Below are 17,494 nucleotides of genomic sequence, written 5' to 3'. Positions count from 1 at the left end.
TAACTGAATTCATGGGTCATTCATTGAAATATCCATCACTGCCTTGTCCCCCCAGAATCAGCTGATAAGGACACTACACTGCACTGTGGTGTCACAGTTTAGTAAAGTGCTATGTTAAGCAGAAGTGCCAAAATAGCAAATTGCAAAGAGAGGCTTGGAAATTTTTCATATTATGAATAAATACTAGTCGTGTGCAATGCTGCATATTTTGGTATTGATCCAATAGCGATGCTGACTTGGTATCGATACAATCGATATTTGGATCGATCTGCCCACCACTAATAAATACCTATACATCCATATTCTTCTGCTTATCTAGGTCGTGGTAGTGGTTGAGGTGGAGCTTGTGATAGGGTGAGGGTAGGGGACACCTCAGAGAGGTCACCCGTCTTTCGCAGGCCTCACAACTCGCACTGTAAGGCCACAGTCAGTTGGTGCATTCAAACCCTCACTTGCTGTGAGGTGGTGGTGGTGCTTCATTGCCTTCCTCTGATGTGCATTTCCGGCACTCCCCCGTGCGTTTTGGGATACTCTGCTGATTTTTCATGCACGTGTTACTGCACATGAAAAATCTGCTGGTCAGATTGTTTTTGCGATCGGATTGGTTTAACTCTTACCTCTAACCCTGACAGCTGGGAACAGGTCCAGCTTGTCACAGTACTGAAGTAGACACGCAGTAAAAGAAGATATTATATATTTTAAAGGGCAGGTTTTACTATATTTTACATTTTTGAAGTTAAGGTGGGGTTGCAGGGTGGTTAAACCCATGCAACACAACACCCCCCCCCCCCCCCATTATTTCCTAGCCTGTTGCTTTGATTTGCTTTAAGTCAAAACAACAGACTTTGTTGTTCATGTCACATTAAAATTAGCAGTCAGGTCACTTTGTGTTGTGTGTAGGCGGCTATTACTATGGAAACAGCTCCTCACTGCTCTGTGCAGAGTTCATTTTAACAACTTGGAGATAGTGTTTGCCTTCTCAGCTCTCAGACAGTTGCATAAGATATCAGGTTCTTCACAAAGAGCACTGGCAGATAATGGGCTTGATGTGAACACTTGCATAATCCTGTGTATTTCTCTGCATTGTCTGTTCAGAAGCAGCCCGAGCGACAAAAGATTGAATTTTAAAATAAGAACAGCTCCACGTGTAATCTTGTGGAGGTGAAAATGGGAGTTTTTCGTGATGATAAAATGATATTTATGATAAAGGTGCATGTTGCAGTGTGTGTTCTGGTTCAATCTGCATTTCAAACAGCCTTTGAGGCATTTGTTATAGTTTTATAATGAAAATATTAGATGGTTTCCTTTGCAGAATAACCGGCAATATTAATAAAGACTTATGCAATTTGAATAGCTGCATAGACAGAAGAAAAGCCTGGAAAATAAAAAAGGCTGTGGCATTGTATTAATGAAAGGTCTGTATGCTACAGGCCAGCAAAACTGCTCCTTTTACAGAGATGATCATGCTTGATGACAATCAGTTAATCAAGTGCATTTGGTGACCAGCACCTGCCTGCTGCTTATCCTATTAATTCCCTTAGAAGAAGTAAGCATGTACTTCATTTTTTTAAAGCATGACTGAATAACAGTTCTAATAGCAAAACACCACAATGTCTACAGTGTAAAAGAACACAAACAAACGTTGGTGCTCTGGAGCGTGGGGGGGGTCTGTTTTCTGAAAATTGACTGGCAAAAACTGCATTTTGGGTAACCATTCAAACATTGAACATTCAAAGGTCATATCATCCTGTGGGTTAGATGGCTGCTCAAAACAAGCTATAGCTGGAGCTCGGTCCCAGATCGCAGCTCTCACGCATGGATAATGACCCTCCAAGCAGGGTGGGTGCAGGACCAAAAGTGCTCATTGCCCCTTTCATTTGGTGCATTACTCAAAATTGTGCAACACATCAAAAACTAATCAGCACAGTGTTTTTATTATTGAGTATGAAATAGTGAAATTCGTCTTCCTGTTATGCTCCTCTGAACAGCACTCTGCTTGGTTTTTAAGGACATCTGTTGCTGACAATTTTAAAGAGGTTGAAATCTGCCATCACGTTGTCCCTATCGGATCTAATTCAGTAACAAAGAAGCAAATATAAAAGCAGGTTATCTCAGGATTAGCTCACACAACATTAAAGTATATGCTTCTCATTCAGCTGCAGTCTCTGATTGAAAGCAGAAACCAGTTTATTCCAGCAGTAACCCTGAGCAGTCTGGTTAGACTAGGTAAATCCCAGGAGCGCAGTCGACACTTCGCACTTCAAGGTCACACATGGTGCGGACATGATTGTGTTGTAAATGCTGCTCACTGTGACACAACAGCCTCACAGTCCATTCAGACGACCGGGAGAAACCGGTACGTGTCGCCTCACCTGCTCTGTTAACGGCTGAACAATTTTCCGCTCTGTTCCCACATGATTAAAGATTCTTGGTCTGCATCATCCATCTACCTGACCTGCAGCTGTGCTCCCACCTCTAGTGGATGTGATCTGGGAAGCGGACTGACAGAGGAGCTAATGGTCGCAGCAGCCCATTTCTATGACAACAGAAAGCTTTGATGAGCCCAGCAGAGGGCATTTGAACAGAGCTGCGGCTATAAATAGAACAAGTAAACAAGTATGAGCAGAGGAGGTGGCGAGAGCGGTGCATGTCTGTGTTTATGTGTTATGCACATCTCTACATATGTACATGTAATTTGCACATATTTATTTATGCGATTAATGTCCCATTTATCCTGTCCATTAGTCCCCTCCATTTTCTCCTGTCAAACTCTTATCCCACCTTATGAACACAGTTTCCCACATGTGAACAAAGTGAGTGTAGAAGTATTCTTACAGTATATACTCACCGCATCAGCAAAGGATGCGGTTAGAGGTGACTTCACTTCCACTGACTCTAAAAGAAATTATTTAACAATTTCTCACCGGGATGAAGCTGTTTTGTAGCATTCAGATAAATGAAATAATCAAAATAAAAGAGACAAAATATATTTCTAATTGCAGCTGAATACACAAAGAAAGGAAGCTTGACATTTTGTCTACTAATTAACGATTTCTGTATGGGCTCTCTTACTTTACAAAGGTCTTGCAGCCTGTTTGTCACGTACTGCATGTGGTAGTGTAAAGGTCACAGTGAGTGGTCAGTCCTGCTGGGCTGAGCCGGCCAGTGATCAACATTTTTCACCCCTTTTGTTTTCCCATTGTTGAATGTACCCTACATGCACAGGCTCACTGCAGTGAATGCTCTGTAATTGATGTTCATGTCAAAGAGCGCGGTGTCCCGCGAACACGCTGCTTTTAACTCATGCCACACGCCGTGAGGCATCGCTCCTTTATTGCTGAAAATCTGTGTTTCTAAAATTAGTAAGAGGAGCAGAATGAGGATGCAGAGACGGCGTGTTATTGATGCCTCGATTTGGGAATGTTTGCTCATGTTTTTTGACAGGGAATCACAAGGTAGAGCTGAGCAGCTGCTGCGTGTATCCAAGGCAACCTGATGACTGCATAGGAGCATATACTGAATCTTAATATGAAGCTTGATGAGTTGAGGATTTCATCATGGCAACAGGTTCCTATTAAAATACTTGTTATTCAACAGCTGCTCGGTTTCATGGGTTTTAGGAAAATTCAGATACTTTTTATACTTTTTATAGTTGTCCTATCATCCTATACTTTTATACAGGATGATCTTAACTACAGTTTAATTTTGATAAAAATGAATGAAGGTTGGTTGAGCTTCATCAGTAAACGGGGCGACTGAAGCCACACAGTGAGCTCAGGTTAGATCAGATACCGTGGCCACTTTATTAGGTACATGTTGTTTGTAAAAGATTGGCTCTCTTCTGCCTTCCGAGCCGCCTTAAGTCTTCATGGCATAGATTCAACCCTCCTCTGGGATTTTGGTACATATTGACATGATCACACAGTTGCCCCAGATTTCTCAGCTGCACGTTCACAATGCAAATTGGATCTGGTGTCTGTGAAGGCCGTTTCAGTAGAGTTTACATCAGTCTGAGATGATCTGAGTTTCAAGTGCCATGGTGTGTTAAGAAGGTGATGAGTACACTGTGGTCATAAAGGGATGGACATGGTGAGTAACAATGCTCGACTGGTACTCAGAGAAGAAAATATCTCCCACACAACCCCAACAGCTTGAACTGTTGATATAAGGCAGGATCGATCAATTCTTTCATGTTACGACAAACTCTGACCTTAACATCTGAAAGTCATAACAGAAGACTCATCAGGTGAGGCAAGGTTTTTCTAATTCTCCTATCGCCCAGTTTTTGATGAGCCTCATTTTCCTTTTCTTAGCTGACAGGAAGGACACCCAGTGTGGTATTCTCCTTCTGCATTCAGAGAAGCTCTTCTGCATACCTTGTTTATAGCAAGTGTTTATTTCACTTACTGTTGCCTTCCTATCAGCTTGAGGTAGCCTGACCCTCCTCTGGACCTCCGACTTCAACATGTCATTTCCTTCCAGAGAACTGCTGCTTGCTGGGTATTTTCTCCTTTCCAAACCATTTTCTGTAAACTCCAGAGATTATTTTTGGGGAAAATCCCAGCAGGTCAACAGGTTCTGAAAAACTCAGACCAGCCAATAAGTCAACAACCTCCATGAAACATTCAAAGTCACTTACATCACATTTCTTCCCCATTGTAATGCCCAGTAGTGCTTTAGTTTAGTTGTTTTGATCATGTCTACATGCATAAACGCACTGAGTTACTGCCATTTGATTGGATAATTAGATGTTTGTGCAAATGAGCAGTTCAACAGATATATCTAATAAAGTAGTCAGTGAGTGTAAAGTCTTTGGACCAGCTGTAGGTCACAACAAGTTTAAATTAGTTTAGGTAACACCATTGACGATGCTCTAAAAGGCCCCAAGGGGGGTGCCTTGGTTTTGGAGCCCGCCTCAAGTGGTCATTAGAGGAACTGCAGTTTTTGCAACTTCTGGATTTCAATTTTCAGCTCCAGAGGTTGCTGTTTATACATAGAAGTTTAAAGCAGGGTATTTGTGGCTTGTAGGATTTTAGTACAATAGAAAATTACAGTATGTCTATCACACCCCAGGCAGCAGTGGTTTTCATTTCAATAATGCATGCTGTATGAATATTTCATCTCAGTGCTGTATTTAATACCTGACCTTCAAGATTCACATCGCAGGGAGGCAATGATTTCACACTACACTACACTGTGTAATTGTTGGTAAATCCAGAACAGTTCGGGTGTTCTGATATGTCCTGGAAACTCAAAAGTGCTTTTTAAGTACTCTAACAGGAATGATCAGCTTGCCTAAAAACACTGGAAATAACTTATTGCTCTGCGACTGCTGTACCATCAGTGATGATACTGATACCTGCCACTCAGGTGAGGGATGTCAGTGGGCTGTGTGTTGAAAGAAGCTCGTTCTTTGTATCTGAAGAGCTAAGACAAACACTTCATGTCAGTGTCAGTCTGTTCTTAGGAACCAGAGCCCTTCTGCTTTATTTTTCAACCGTCAGCAATTGGTGATTAAGATCTGAGGTGGTGGGTGAAGCAGCACTGAGTCATGTGAAGCACTGCTGTACTGAAAAATCTATTTACCTGCAGATGTATCAGAAAAATCAACACCTAAATATTTAAAATGCAGAATACTAATATCCATTCTTTACACCTTACATAAAATTTAAGTAAATGGCATGCGATAATTAGCAGCTGTCAAAGCAGCTTAGAGGTAGATTACAATCATCTACAGTTGACACCTTTTTTATTGATTTCCACTTACTGACCTGTGAGCCACACCATTCAGCAGGTGGAGCCTGATCCACAAATAATCAGTCTTCAGGTTAATCACTTTAGGGGCTGAACTATTCAAAAATACTTCCTACCTAAACCATCTAAACTAATCTGTGCTTCCTTCCTTCCACAGGCCTCCATCAGCATCAGTTGAACATCTAGTGGCAAGAAATCAGATCTCAGCAGAGAAATGCTAAATGAACATAATCTTTAATCTGTGCTTCCAATTATATGTTACCAATTAGATTTATAAATGACTAAAATGAAAATCTGTGACATGTTTTACCGAGTTAATGAAGAGGCCCTTAATTACACACTTCTACAGTTTGGGAGCTAAAAGCACATGCTGCAGCTTTTCAAAGCAAAATTACTGTTCAAGCTTGTTTGAGTCAGGATTTCAGCTCTCAACAGATCAGGGTCTCCTGTGCTTTTCATGCCGACATGTTTCCATTGGGTGACAGTTCAGGACTCCAGGCAGATGAGTATAGTATAGTATAGTCCCTCGATACAGAGGAATGTGTGCAGAATGGAGAAATAAGCAATAGCACTGTCTGCAGTATCACAGCATATTCTGTGCCATATGTAATTACCTTATACGCATGCTGACTTTTTGATGTGCAGTGACAATAAAATATGACTAATTATCATTAAGGTCCAGTTGAATTATTATTCGATTGGACCAAAGGGCAGGCTTTTGAATATCTATCTTTTGTCTTTGGACTGCGGAGCTTCAAACAGACTTTTCAGCTTTGTCTCTGCATAGTTTTCTCTGGATTTCCTGAATCTTTCACATGTTTTAGGGTCAAAAGTGCCGAATTGTCTTAAATGTATGACAGGGCCTGATAATTCAGGAAGAAGGATATGAAGTTAAATTCTGGACTAAACAGGACTGCAATTCTGTTTATAACCATGTGCCAGTGCAGTATTTCAGAGTGAACCGCCCTCCTGTCTTTCAGCGCTACCAATTAGGTTTTCCATTGCACTGAATGCACTGACGATACTGTTACCCAAGTATTATACTAATAATGGCTCATTTATTGTATGCATTGCCTTAAAAAAAGGGGGGGGGGGTTGAAGCACACTGGAACATGCAATAGAAAAATGTCCGTTAAACTAAGATGATGAAATACATTAAAATGATCGAAGTGAAGTTTATATCTGTCCTCATTCTGAGCACTGCTGTACTGCCAGCTTCTTTTTTACTTTATAGATACTGAAAGCCTTAAAGGCAAAAGTTAAAGTGGATAATCTCTTTAGCAGGATTGGAAGTGTTGCATAAAATGGAACAAATGGGCCAAAACATGTAGAACGCACTGCAGAGCTACATCTAAAATATCTGTCCCATTAAGCAGCCTGTCTGTGTCACTGGGATCTGCTGCACTGCATTCTTTTCTATTTTGGAGTTCTGCTTCTCATTTTTATTGACCTTATGTAATTTTCTATTGAGGTTAAGCAGCACTGCTTAAGAAAAGATGTAGGAGGGATTTTTTCTTTTTACTGTTTAACTAAATTCCGGAGCTGCCAATACAGCACCTCCTTACTTTCACTGCATTTCCATTGCCATGCAGGGTCCATCACATTAAGTGCTGTTCCAAGCCAACTAGTTTTAAATGTAAGTGGGTTGTAAAAGCCCTCCAACAACCAGTCTGCATCACGGCTTACTAGAATAAGCTCACAAAACTGACATTGCTTTCATGTCTCAGCAATGAACAAAATGAACCAACTTTCAATATTTATAAAAAAGAGTTAGTTTGAATCTAATTTCTATTACTAAAGATAAAATTAAGACAAAGCAGGGTATGAATGAAAATTAATTGCAATAGATAAATTTTCAATAACCGATGATCTCAGTGCACTATCTGATAATCTAAACTGCTCAAGCTGCAGAGAAAGTTTCTGTTTGCATCATAGAAAGGCGAGGACATCCCAAAGCGTGCCTCTGTATTTCTACCACAACACCTTTTAAGACTCTCCAGTGGCTGCATGTGTGACTTCACATGGAGTGGGATGGTGTAGGAGCTGGACTGGAACTGGACCTTCAGCTGCAATCAAAGAAAGTTATTGTTCAAGTGTGAGTGAGAGACTGATATCACTGGAGTTATCACTAGAGCTGTATATTTCAGTTTTTATATCTACTTTATCTTTAAAATAGACCCTTCAAATCAAAGTGAGAAAGCCTCAGTGATCAAATGATCCCATGTCAACAGCACTATGGCAACAGTGGGAAGACAGAACTCCATTTTAACAGAACCACACTCAGATTGGCATCAGTTGAGGGGATAAAAAGACAAAAGAGAAGCATAGAGAGAGAAGGACAACAGAACATAAAACATGAAAGAAGAAATTCTGAAATTCTTCAGGAAGAAGGAGATTACATTATATTGGATGGATTATATGGATTTAACTTGGGGCCATTTTTGTTTTATACACAACTTTGCATTTCATCATCAGTTATTATTAATCTCTGGTACTTTTCCACAGTGTTTCTGCAGTCCTGTCTTCCTCCCCTCACCCCCATCCAGTCGCGGCAAACTTACCCTCACTGAGCCTGGTTCTGCTGGAGGTCTCTTCCTGTTAAAAGGGAGTTTTTTCTGCCCACCCTCGCCAAGTGCTTGTTCATAGGGGGTCATAGTGGGTTTTCTCTGTACTATTTAGTGTCTTTACCTTACAAAATAAAATACCTTGAGATGACTGTTACTGTGATTTTGTGCCGTATAAATAAACTGAATTGAACTGCGCCTGAGCCAAAGTCCCTGTTGGCACTCTTGTGCGACCTGTGTGCTGCTTTGATATTTTCAATCGCAAATATGTTTTCTACCATATATTTGTCAGTCTGTGATTTTATTGTAATAGCTGCGCAGTGAAGTGGCTAACAGACGCAGACGAGCGAGATTTCTTCCTGCAGAAACCTTGAGGCAGATACTTGATGCCCAAAGTGACGATAAAGGCAGTCAGTCATTTTTATATGAAAGGAATTAGCTGCTTTCACATAAAAATGACTGATGATGAACATTTTAGTATATCTGCATAGAAGCAAAGGAATTAATATGGGTATGATAAACAAGCAGAGCAATTAAATGATCCCATTCTACCATTTTAGCCCCTATAATGTCTTGTGAACCAGAATAATTTATATTAACACAACAGATTTTAGATTCAGATGTGTCAGGATCTGAATACTATTAATATATATAATCTAATTAGTCATGTTGGGCGGACTAGCAAACCTCTGATAAGTAATAGAATTCCTGATCATATGATTCAGCCTGTATCCTCTCAGCTGTGTGTGGTATTTGTGCAGCAGACATTCAGCTTCCTCCCCGAGCATCTCACGGACTGTACCACACCGTGAGTTCCCCCCTTCCCTCACCCTTGCAGTGGGCCGCTCCCCCTTCTTTACCGCCCACTTTGGTTGAAGCCAAAACAGAACATCATGGCGATTGATGGTAAGTAGGCCAATAACGGCTCTCCTCTCCTTTTAATTAACTTCAGCTGGAAATGATACGTGTCAGCGGTGATTTGCCTCTGCTTAAAAGTGTTCGTGAGCTCAGGAGATGAGTGCTTGGTTCGGCTGGAAGCAGTGAAAGTTGTTTTTCTAATTTTCTTTAAGGCGGTAATTTTCCTTTGCAGTGTGATAGAAGAGAGGCAGGAGGAAGCTGGAAGCGGCGCTTGCTCTGTTTGTAAAGGTGGTGCTGAAAGGAAAGCTCCACTCCGCTCTTTAAACTGCATGACATTCATTCAGACCGAGCGTGTGTGTGTGTGTGTGTGTGCGTGCGTGTGTGTGTGTGTTAATTTCACGGAACTCGAGCTGTCATTTGGTTTGCAGTCTCGCTGCTGCACGCCTGTGCTTTACAACTCGGAGCAGAGCTCACACAAACCACATTAACGCACTGTTAATGCGGATAATGAATGCGTGATTTCTATTCCAGTGTCCACCGTGTGCTTTTACTGCTCACCTTACTCCGATTATGTAACTTTGCAGGTTGTAAGCAGCTTTGGTGCTTAGTTTGTTTTATCACTTTGGATCCCATGCTCACATTGCTGCGATACATTAAATGTCACAGGAAGGCAGACATACCATAGCTTAATGATAGATTTTTATTATTTTTTATTAATATAGAGTTCCCTTTTTGTGTTGATAAGACAGAACCTTTTCTTTATCCTATCAAGTTATGGACCAGTACAGTGAAAAGCTAGAGTCTGCACTAAAGGTGCAACCTCCTAAGACCCGAACTCTTCCACGGCATGCATTTTTAATTTCTCTTTGATATTTGGGCATATTGGGGCCCGATTTAATCCCAAATAATCTGGTTTCTTCCTGTTTTGTGAAGGTGCTGAATGCATAGGATGAAATATTGTATGAGTGTGTGCGGATGAGCATACAAGCCAGTGTTCTCCATTGTGGAGTCTTTACAGGAAGTTGCTAACATTTTTTAATTGCATTATTTGAAACAATTCTCTATAATTTTTTCAACCTCAAACATAACTCTAACATTTTGTTACAACATTTTTCCGCACTGACTCCCAGGCCAGTAGATCAGAGTTTTACTAGCCTCTAGTAAGTACAAATAAGCTCATTTAATTGCTTTACACACTGCTGGTTTAATCAGCACAAATATTTCAATGGTGAAAATTCATTAAATTAAATTCCTATTCCAGTTTTAGACTTGTCCCTGCAGGCATCGCTGCTAAAAAGAGAAGTGGGCAACTGCTCTCAGCCTGCGGCAAAGTTTTTGTGTCAGATTTATACAACACTAAAAATGCAGTCATTTGTAAATCTGACAAACCCAGATTTTATCCAAAGTAAAACATAGAAATCAAATCAAACGACTGTGAAAATCTATCATTGTAAGAAAATTTGAATTTTGTATCAGGCAAGAATGGGACACCTTTCTTCTCCCAAAAGTCCAGCAGGAGGTCTCCTCAGTTCCCAGACTGTCTTGAATGGTAAACATGGCCGGCCCCAACTTTATTGAGACATGTTGCTGCCATCAAATTCAAAAATGATCTTTTTTTCCAGTCTAATCATTTGAAATGACTTTTAAGTTCTGCTGTGAATAAAATCTGGGTTCATGAGATTGTCAAATCATTGCATTTGGTTTTTATTGATATTTTACACAGCATCACAACATTTTGGAACCAACTTTTCACAGGCATGTTCACAGGTGCAGCGGTGCTGAAAAACCCACACAGTCTATGAAATGCAGAGACAATAAGTCAGTGTTAGTCCTTTTAAATTGATGTGTTCAGCATTTCATTGTGTGACTGTGTGAATATATGCTGGAGGATTGATTTCAGTTTAGTTAATTTCATATGTTTGATACAGTATCCTCTCCTGCTGTGTTTCCCTTTTGTTTAGTATGTAGAATATCAGAGTTGGGCATGGAAATTCAGAAATGTTGCCCACCTACCCGGGCAGTATCCAAGCTTATCGATTCTTGATTCTTTGCACAGTACACAGAAGATAAGAAGCCGGATGCTTTTTATCTTTCTACTATTAAACCTGTAAAAATAAACATATGTGGACCTACGTTTTTCAACACAGAAAACTGAGGCAACATAAAAACATCACTAATGGCACTGGTGTCATCTAAATCTCATTATCTTAGCATCTGAAACTGTAAAGTTATAAAGTTCTCGCTAGTCTTTGGAGGGAAGTGATAAAATAATAGGTCGTGAGGAATACAGGACAGCAGAGATCACCTCTAGAAAACAGCACAGTGACGTGAACTCCAGCTGTAATCTAGGCAAATAGACCATCCATTCTCTTTGGGCCTTCGGACTCTGATCAGCACATAAAGTAAAGAAACACTTTAAGCGTGTGAGTCATTCATGTGTGATGGAAGAGCTAAATTTGCTGCTGCAGCTTTGTTTATCAGTTTGTTTGTTTTTTGTCTAAAATTTTAACAACAGGTTCAGACTTTAAACAAAACAGTCACGTGGATGAAACATGTCAGAAAACAATTAGTGGTCACTAAATATATTAGAAAGGCGTAGGTCACCGGCTCTGTTCTGCCACCATCATGCCTCCTCCTTCATGCCATCTGACATAGAGCTTTATTCAACCACACCCGTAACCTCAACTTCCTCACTAGCATTAGTCAGCAAAGTGCCGTTTCCTGAAGAGTAGTGGTTTGCTGGAGCTAGTCGGCCCCGCCGAGATTTATGGAGCAGCTGTGGGGCTGACTGACACCTGCAGCATCCAGGGATCGGTCTCTCGGCACCAGTGGGAGGCTGTGTTTCTGTCTGTACTTGTGATGTTAGGTTGGGTGAACGTCACGAGGTGTTGGAAAACACAAGTCGATTAATTTCAAGGCAACGAATTGAGCTGTGGGGAAGGCATTGTTTAGATCACAGCACATCATCTAATTTAAAGGGATATTTCTGATGAATAATTTACGAGCTTTTTAAAGGAGAATTAGTCTCTCTGTAAGAACCCACTTAAAACTGAGCACAAGCTAATGGACCAGATTAAACACCGGCCATGCTAATATTGCATGTGTCTTTTAGATGAACGTTTTCAGTAATCTCTGAAACTTGCGGCATTCGTGCTGTTTATCAAGTTACACGTGCACAATGTCAGCTACGTTTGCAGACTGGTGTTCAGACACCCGCGCAGACTGTTGTTACTTGTCTCTCCGCTCGCATTATGCAAGTTTTACTTTATATCACCAAACAAACAGTCGCTCATTTTCTGCCTCAAAGTGTACCGGTTTGCACAGCTGTCATCTACTTTTCAACCCTCCTCGGAGAGGACGTGTCAGCCGCCTGTTGGGACAGCAGCTCCAGCTAATGGCAGGAGATGGTGTAACATCTTAGAACTAAAAGGCAAGCAAGGCTGTTGTGCTTCAATAATATAGGAAAGATTTCTTCAACCAACTGTCATTTCTGGTGCAAGATAGTAGAGCAGTGTTTAAACTGCTGGTCGAGGAATGACGCACAACTCTTAATATCAAGATCACTGGCCAGTGAAACTCCTTCTGTGCTGTCAACACTTTTAATAATGTAGTGTATAAATCACTTTAAACCGCGAAGACATGCAAAGGATTTATTCTTGAATTAAATATTAGAAAAAGTGGTGAAAAAAACAAAACAAATTTAAATTTATTTTCAGTTAAATGTCTAAAAAGAAAAGAAACGAAGGGATATCAGCAACTTTACTTGGGCAGTCTGTCTGTGTGTATTAACACCTATCCAGGTATATTTTGCAGCTCACGTTAGCTTTTTATTTTAATGATTAATCACTGGGTAATTCTCTTTCTTGGCCTGCAGCTGACTGGCCTTACTGTTTCTCCTCTCGTGATCTGCATTAAGAAGGAGGGTCAGTCTAACCATGACCTGCTGCAGGTTGAGAGCTGGTTCTTATGCTGCTCCATCAGTTTTACCAGAGCAAAGCAAAGATGCACATGTTGCACGTTGCAGACAAGAATCAGTTATTTTTAAATCTTTCATTTTAGAAAGCCTGTATGTATTCAGCTTCTCATACACCCATCTCTTCATCTATAAACACAATAGGAATCTGTGGGAAAAGCAGCAAATTCTCACATTTAAGAAGCCGGAGGGAGTCAGTTTGCAGAAGCTTTTGCGCACTTGAATGGGAGATGAATTTAAAGAGGAAACTGGCAGGAACATTATAAGCATTGTTAATTTTTTCATTTTTAGCCCGAAGGCTTGAGTGAAGTGCGGCTCTCCAATTTCACCTACCTTGATGCCTAAAGGCTACTTTAGAGAGTACTGGGAGACTTTAATAATGTATTCAGTGACATTCAGCTTTGTCATCAGCTCTGTTTATTTTACTAATGTGCCGCTGAATCGCCTTAAATCACCATTATCAAAGCCTGCTGCTTCCCAAATGTTAGAGCTCCTAAAGCATCACTTTTGGACATGCCCGGCACGCTGTTTGTGAAAAGATCACTGAGCAGTTTAAAGGAGCTTGTGAAATTTTAAAAATCTCTGAAAGTAGTCTTTAATTTGCTTAAAAGGGACCAATTTTGCAGAAACCAAATGTTATGTCGACGGGCTCCACTGCATGCATCAGCTCCTGCAACAAGCTGTACTCAGATCGACTGGAAAATGGATTTCACATATCCTGGTTAAGTCCGGCTCTCTGGCTGGCAGATCGAAAGCGGGCAGCTCGCGTGCGTGCTGTTCTGTCTGCGCGGCGTGCATGAAGACTTGTCGAATCCTGAGCTAGAGCCAAGCGCAGAGTAGGCAGGCCAGGGTGTGTTGAGCTGTGGAAATATTATGTGTTAAGTGGAGCTCTACGTGCTGACATTTAGACTTCCAAATCGAAGTGAAATCCCTGCCAGGTCACTTTGCTTCTGGCACCTTTTTTCCACCGGTTTTGCCAGTTAGAAATATACGACTGTTCCATATGTCATTTTAGATCTGATAGACAAAACATCTGAAAACATTAGGCCCGTGCTTCCTCTGGACTGGAGACTCCATCTCCATTTTCCTCTCCATCTTCATGACATGCCACTGTTTGTTATTGTAGAGCGAGAAACAGGATGTGAGGCGATGATTGCCAGTATCTGCCGACCATTTGAGATGAAACAAGCTGTGAGACAGTGTAGCTGGAAAAGAGCACATGCTCCTTGGAAAGCAGTTATTATTGTTAATTCATTATATGATGCTCCAATTAAAGTTCATCCCATATTTTTAGAAAAAACTGGATGAACTGACCACGTGAGGTGTTGCATGCAGTGAGAAACCTGTGGACAATTTTCACCTGTTGATTTGCTTTAGCTGTTTTTGCTAATTGGTTTGTTTTCAGGTCAACTTTAAGATGCAGTGTTTAAATCTAACGGCACGAGGATTTCTGTTGTCTCCACGAAACATTTGAACAAATCTCTGGTTAACACAACTCAGCATTACCAGCTAAAAATATCTCCCCCAACAGCTGGTTGTTGTTGGGGGAGTCCAAAATGAAGTTTTTTGGTCCATATTGACATAATAGATACTGCACATTTGTCAGGTGCTCATCCATGATGAAAAACACTCAGACCAGTCCATCTGGCACCACATTCAAAGTTACTTAAAGGAGCAGTCCCCAACCCTCGGGCCATGGACTGGTCCTGGTCTGTGAGTCGTTGCGAGAGTTGAGGCTCGGGTTGACATTTATGGTTTTCAGGGTTTTTATTGTTTGTTTGTTTTTTAAATCATTTTTATCCTTAACTCAGGTTCCCTGGGTCTTTTCCTGTGCATCGTGAATAAATGTTCGTTTTTTTTTTTTTTGGGTACCGCACTCGTTTTATTATGTTGTATTTATCTGCAACACTTTAAAGGCCGGTCCGTGAAAAAATTGTTGGACAAAAACCGGTCCGTGGTGCAAAAAAGTTTGGGTACTGCTGACTAAAGTACTTTTTTTTTTCCTCCTGAAAAGAAGGAGGAGAAGGACCTGCTTTGAACTTCAGCAGATCATGTTGACCAAATCTACATGCCTAAATTATCTGATCAGCTGCCATGTGATTGGCTGATCGGATATTTGCGTCGAAGCAGTTGAATGGTGTGCTGACTGAAGTGGCCAGAGAATATGTTTATCTACCTATTTTCAGAGGTGGGAAAAAGAAAACATCACCTAAACTGCCAGCTCAATTGACCGAGCAAAGACGTTGTATTAATGTTAAATTGTCATCTTCACTGTTGGAGTATTCAGCATTATATATTTGAACTTTGATGGTGACTGATTTTGTCATTTATGGTACGTAAACAAAAGTTGAAATTGTTAATGAGCTAACAGAAATAGTCTATCTGGACTGAGACAGGCTGACAGGAACCTGAAAGAACTTTCTGTTAAATCTGTTTAACAGATTAACTAAATTAAACTCACTGGTTTGATTAAGAACACTGTCAGGTGTCATTATCAGCTTCCAAGACTTGATTAATCCTGGACTAAAAGGAAAGGCACTGAAGGCTTCCACAGAAAGACTTTGACTTGTTTATATTGTAAGATGAAGATGAAGATGTGGACACAGACCTCACTCTTCTGCGTGGTTTCAGACTCTTGTCTTTAACTGTTTATCTCTCGCAGGATGGGAAGCTTTTAATGAGCAAGCAGGTTTTTTCCAGAGTGTATGTTTCCCTTGGACGCGCTCACGTGGTCCATGTGTTTTACCCGCTGGCACAACAAAGATACAAAGATGAATCAACAATGCTTTTGCTGTATATTTGATTTTCCTGTCATTTCAGCGCTTGTTATCCATTTGAGGCAGACTGAGGGATTTGTTACTGGGAGGATTTTGTGCAGTTTAGCGACTGATTGGCTGTCCACTTGGCATAGGACCAACGAGGGAGGCTGGCAAAAAAATAAAACCGATTATAAGCAAGTAGAGCAAATGTTAATTCATAGCTCATTGTGACATCGACAGACTTTGTTCCAGCAGCAACATCCAGAGACAGATTGAGGTTTAAATATAACAGCTGTGGGCTGATTTGGAGATAATTGTCTGTCATCTTAATTTCATGTTCAAGCTATTAACATCTTATGAGTGACGCTAAATTAGGCAAATCAGGTCTAAAAATAAAGAATCAACTTTAGTATGTTTAAAGAAATGTTTCCATCCGCTGGGATGCTACTGTATTAAAAAGCTGTGATTTCACACCGGGAAGGAAATCCAGTTCAGCAGACCATGCTGTGGAGATGTAGGTATGAAGGAAACTGGTGCTGCTTTGCCATCTTAGAGCTGAGCTGTTGGTAAAGTAGGCTAATCTTTATTATACTGTATCAACCAGCAGCTAATTGGCTTAGCTGGAGCTTATTCTGAACTCATCGCAGCACAAACATGTTTCATGAACAGCCTGATGTGGCACGACTTTCCCTCCTGGAGCTTCAAGAAAGACATTTAGTGATTTTCCTGCACGTGGCTCAGTTCCCTATGTACACTCAGTTGTACTCGCCTATTTTTGGCTATTTGTTTAATATAATTTATTAATAAACGAACCGAAAGAGTCATTCAGCATTTTTTCACATACACATTAAAAAGTCTGGGGATTTCTGGTGAATAAAAAGAAAATAACCTTCTTGCTACTTGTTTAATTCAAACATTTTTGTATCAGGCATACCAAATATAACTTTGATTGTTAACAAGAGAAACACAACAAGTTTGTCTCCCTGAGTTTTCTTTTCATAACACTTCCTTTTCTGCACCGACCTCAAACAAGAAAAATTATCTGTCCGTTTTTGTTTTAGCTGAACTTTCTGTGCTGCAGCCTGAGTTCATCCATCTCTCCTGGCCAGACACGTACGCCTCGGCAGCCTGATTACAGGAGGCAGGTCGAGGAGATTCCTTAAAAAATCTGGGACAAACTCTATAAATGCTCCCAGTCTGGCCCCAGACGTCTGAATGAGGAAAGACTGGGAAGCCACAGACTTCACCTTGATTTAGTTTGCAGTAGCAAGACATGCTCCCTGGTGAAAGAAGGGGGATAAACAAGAACCTCAATCTTCATGCCGTGTTTTAATGACAGCGGGCAACTTGTTTGGAAATCATGTGATCATGCGAGCTTCTATGTAATGACAAAAGCCTGTCTGTCCTTTTACATCATCAGCAGACCTGTAAACTTACTGCATAAATCTGATTTTTTTCTTCTCATTTCTGAATTGCAATATTAAAAGCGAAGTTTACACACTGAAGCTTATCTGGAGTCTCTTATCTTCACATACAGTGGGGCAAAAAAGTATTTAGTCAGCCACCGATTGTGCAAGTTCCCCCAC

At 40.7% G+C, this 17,494-nt stretch overlaps 1 protein-coding gene across 2 annotated transcripts in view; it reads left to right on the top strand.

The window, feature by feature from the left end:
- Positions 1-9,184: 9,184 nt before the first annotated feature.
- The window catches only part of syt14a (synaptotagmin XIVa), a 53,570-nt gene continuing 45,260 nt past the window's right edge, over positions 9,185-17,494 (top strand). For both annotated transcript variants that reach the window (XM_005738928.1, XM_005738927.1), the window contains exon 1: positions 9,185-9,224. In XM_005738928.1, the coding sequence (XP_005738985.1) occupies positions 9,212-9,224 (13 nt within the window). In that variant the 5' untranslated portion in view covers positions 9,185-9,211. The remainder of the gene's footprint in view (positions 9,225-17,494) is intronic.

The sequence above is a fragment of the Pundamilia nyererei genome, unplaced genomic scaffold (genome assembly GCF_000239375.1).
Source record: "Pundamilia nyererei isolate P.nyererei 1_Seehausen unplaced genomic scaffold, PunNye1.0 scaffold00088, whole genome shotgun sequence".
In the NCBI taxonomy this organism is placed as follows: Eukaryota; Metazoa; Chordata; class Actinopteri; order Cichliformes; family Cichlidae; genus Pundamilia; species Pundamilia nyererei.
The sequence above is the reverse complement of the archived record's forward strand: the minus strand, read 5'-3'. Positions and strand labels throughout refer to the sequence as shown.